Consider the following 4,298-nt stretch of genomic DNA (forward strand, 5'->3'; position numbering starts at 1 on the left):
TTCAAATAGAGCAGGTCTACACTGTACTCCTTATAACATTATTTACAGAGACCCAACAGTACCACCATGAGCAAGCACAAGAAACCTTTCACTGCTTACCAGGTCCAAGACGAGAGAAAACTCTGGTGTGCTGCGTGTTTTTAAAGGTAACGCTGGTTTGCGTGTTAACTGCTCTTCTGTCAGCGGAGGCACATGTTTGATGAAGAAGTACCTTAAAGCAGAGAAACCATAAAAAGACCATTTAACAAAATAAACAAGATCTGTCCATACAAAGCTGCAAGTCCTGGCAGTTTAAAACATGAGTGAATCAACTGAATAGTAAAACAACAACAACATGATGTCACATATCATCACGTAGGACTCCAACACAGACCGACTGTCCTGTTTCTGCCATCTAGTGGTTGAAATTTTGACATTGCAGCAATCTCTGTTCACACCAGCATGCAATGTCACCTTGAATGTGATTTCAAGTGGAATCAGATTAACACTTGTGATCATAAAAAGAGTGTCTTTTCAAAAGTGCAGTGTTGAAATTTTAAACAAAAAGAAAAAAAAAAGAAATCAGTAGTTCATTACAGCTATTTTTTAAATGTTTGTTTTTGATTGTTTGTTGCCTAAAAAAAATAAAATCACCAATTTCAATCTACTTACGGATCAAAAACTTCCCAGTCCTCATCATATGAGGTTTCTGCAGGAGCTGGAGGTAACGTGTGTGGATGGTAACCACCATCTGGCATACAACCAGGAACTAATGAAGACAGAGAGAAGGAGAAGGAGTTAGAATTTTATGTTTTTCAGTAAGAGACAAAGTCATGATGTCCGCTAGCTTCTGTTACACCATTCAATTTCTGAAAATTTAGCTAGTTCCTGAGGACCAATCAACATCCGCTTCATTATTTGTTACACAATGAAACCTTCATGATTTTAACAAAGATAAACCGCAATAAACCGCTTCCCCCACAATGGTCAAGGGCTTATGAGAAATGCTGTTTTTTAAAGGCTGCTAACAACATACATATTGAATAATCAAGGATTTGAAACTATTCTTATAATTACTGCCCTTTTTTCCCCAAATGTGGAACGTTTCACTTCAGCTTTTTAATGTTAAATTATAAATCAGAGCACAGAGTCAAAACAGGCTTAGCACAAGTTGCCAAACAGCAGTGTCAGGTTCAAATATCTGTGTGGCCAAAAAATTATACATTTGATGAACAAGAAAAACCCTAAATTAACTACTAAAAGCCTATTATGGTGGTGCCCATATGACACCGTTTACATGTTTGTAAGTGTCTAACACAGTACTGACATAAATGCCAAATTAAGAGAATGAGACCTAATGTGAGAGTGGTCGTACCTGTTAACGGTGGCATGTCAGTTTCAGTGACAATCTCCCCTTCTTCTACGGACGTGTCGGAGGTAATCTGAAGCCTCTGTGGTAATATTGGGGCAGGGTGACACAGAGTGATGCCCTCTGTGGATGTAAGAGTGCTGCTTGGCATTTCTTCTGCCTGCTCAATGTCCAGCTGTTTCATGATTTCCTCTGCCTCGATCGCTTGGCCAGGAGAGTCTGAACCAGGAGTGGCTGCAAACAAATGACCAGATTCTCTTAAAAAACAACTGCAGTGATTTTCCATCCAATTAAAACTATTTTAATCAATCCTAAATATTAGGTATTTTTAGACAGAAACATCTAAGGATTCTTTTGTTTTACCCGTTTTAGTTGCTGGTGAGAAAAAGTTGAAAACCGGAGAGAAGATGGTTCCAAGCAGGGTGGTGCGCGGTGGGCTGCTTGCTGCTTCGACAGGGGCCTCTAGTTTACCGTTTGGTTTTAGGGGTTTACTGTTGCAGGTCATTGTGTCTAAAAACAAAACGACAACAACTCTTTAATAACAACCCAAAAACACAATATCTGTGCATCTGTGTTGTTACAACACTTGTTACTAGATCTGTGGTACCTTTATTTGGAGTTTTCCGACAAACTCTGGAGACTGATTTGTTGGAAAGGCCTCTTGTCTGTGGTGTTGAAGTAATTAGATCGCTTTCAGAATTACAATCAATACGACTCCTCTTGGCGGGGATTTCCTGCTCCACCTGATAACAATAAAACAGGGATACAGAAACAGTCATGGTAACAAAACAAAGTAAGACTGACATTAACTTTTACGTTAAATTACTTGGATGCTTATTCAAACATGGGACCAATACATTAAATTGCCAATAAGTTATCAGTTTTAGTTTTTAGAGAAAACTCATGACCTGCTCTACTTTTTTCTGTTGACAAAACAAACATACAGTATGTGGTTTTACAGTTGGCAATCAGCTGGCCATTTACAAAATGAAAATAGAGGAAGTTGACAGAAACCTATAAAAAGCCCGTAGGAAACTGTGTTGGCTGTGACTGTGTTAAGCTTCTAAAAACAGGCATAGATATTATGTGAGTAAAGATTTCACACTATCAGCACAAAATACAACTGAGGCATTGATTTTATTCTGCACAAAGAGTGTGTGTTCCTACTATGTATTATTATGTTACAGCAACAAAACCTAGACTCTAAAAGCAGCAGCTGTGAATCCTGATGTAAGCCCACCTTAACTGCATTTCCACGGATGAATTTCTTTATAGTGGACAACAGGCCTGTTTCATTCTTCTGCATTTTGCCTCGACCTCTCACAGGGGATGGCTCCACTTCACAGTGTTTCCGTTTGGCCTGGGATGGGTGGGTTCGACGGCCTATGTTTGGCTGCTGAGGAGCTTTACGCACTCTCAGCCTCATCATGCTCCAACGTCACATAGAAAAATCTGAGATGGGGGGGAGAGTTAAGAAACATTGCTTTAACAATGAAATATGGTACAAAATCTTAGTTTGCACTGAAGAAAAGCAGCCACAGTGGTTAAATGTTGCCTAATCTAAAAATGGTCTAGTCTAAAAATGGCAGATTTTGATTAAAATTAGGATTTGTATGATCAAGTAATAAGTAAACAAGATTGTGTACATGACCAAACATTTGATGCCAACAGTTTTTAATACTTGTTGCCATGGACACCTCTTGGTACAGTGCAACAGATACTGGATTTCAGAGGCAGATACTGACATGTATATATGTATACATATATGACTGTAAACCAATATATTGACCTAGTGTATTTTTAAAAAAAAAAAAGCATTAACCAACATTTTATACATGGATCTCTTAAATTTTTGGTTACTAAGAATTGGGACCCTGATGTGTTCTGAGCAGGATATTTAATATGTCATCACACCATGTTATCATCTATTGATGTTTGTGACTTGTCAGTTCCTGTTTCCACTTCTCTTGACAACAACAAATAATAATGACAGTAGTTGTTGTCAGCCACTTTAAAGTCCAGTATATTTGGACTATAAAATGGCTCATTTATGGATGTTTTAACCTGGTGTAATACTCCTTTAAATATGTCACAGTCTTACGGTCAAACAAGATCAGACAGGAGAGTTAAAACGATTCAAATGACCATTTACAGTGTGATCACATGAAGGCGGTCCTCTCGGTACCTGTTAGGACCCACTTATGTTTTACCTTTGGTTGTCACAGTATATAAAAAGCAGCCACAGTTATTAAATGTTGCCTAGTCTAAAATGAGCAGATTTTGATTAAAATGAGAATTTATATGATTTAGTAATAGGTAAACAAGATTGTGTACATGACCAAACACTTGATGCCAACAGTTTTTAATACTTGTTGCCATGGACACCTCTTGGGTACAGTGCAACAGATACTGGATTTCAGAGGCAGATACTGAAAATGATATGAGACTGTAAACCAACATATTGACCGAGTGTTTTAATTTTCTTAAGCATGAAACAACATTTTATATAAGGATCTCTTCTGGTTTCCTACGAATTGTGACCATGATATGTTCTGAGCAGGACATTTAATATGAATAAACTTGCTCTCTGGCAGACAAACTATGTAAGGGAAATGCTTTCTTTCTCATTGTGTTTGATTTGGGCTCTACTCTTGAGCTTAAGTAACATGTCATCATTCCAGTTTATCATCTATTGATGTTTGTGACTTGTCACTTGTTCCTGCTTACACAAATATTGATAATAATAATAATAATAATAATAATGATGATGATGGTGATGATGGTAGATGCTGTCAGCCACTTATAGTCCAGTATATCTGGACTACTCTCTGATATATTGGCTCATTTATGGATGTTTTAACCTGGTGTAATACTCCTTTAAATATGTCACAGTCTTACGGTCAAACAAGATCAGACAGGAGAGTTGAAACGATTCAAATGACCATTTACA

The 4,298-nt window shown here is 37.6% G+C and overlaps 1 protein-coding gene across 1 annotated transcript in view; it reads right to left on the reverse strand.

Moving 5' to 3' along the window:
• Positions 1–4,298, reverse strand: part of ctdspl2a (CTD (carboxy-terminal domain, RNA polymerase II, polypeptide A) small phosphatase like 2a) — a 9,457-nt gene that overhangs the window by 4,128 nt on the left and 1,031 nt on the right. The window contains exons 2-7 of the mRNA XM_035665438.1: positions 2,589–2,800; positions 1,956–2,091; positions 1,712–1,858; positions 1,355–1,582; positions 652–748; positions 100–211 (exon numbers count right to left, since the gene is read on the reverse strand). Of these exons, the coding sequence (XP_035521331.1) occupies positions 100–211; positions 652–748; positions 1,355–1,582; positions 1,712–1,858; positions 1,956–2,091; positions 2,589–2,777 (909 nt within the window). The 5' untranslated portion in view covers positions 2,778–2,800. The remainder of the gene's footprint in view (positions 1–99; positions 212–651; positions 749–1,354; positions 1,583–1,711; positions 1,859–1,955; positions 2,092–2,588; positions 2,801–4,298) is intronic.

This window comes from Morone saxatilis, unplaced genomic scaffold (assembly GCF_004916995.1).
Source record: "Morone saxatilis isolate NCDOM2014 unplaced genomic scaffold, NCSU_SB_2.0 Contig2, whole genome shotgun sequence".
In the NCBI taxonomy this organism is placed as follows: domain Eukaryota; kingdom Metazoa; phylum Chordata; class Actinopteri; family Moronidae; genus Morone; species Morone saxatilis.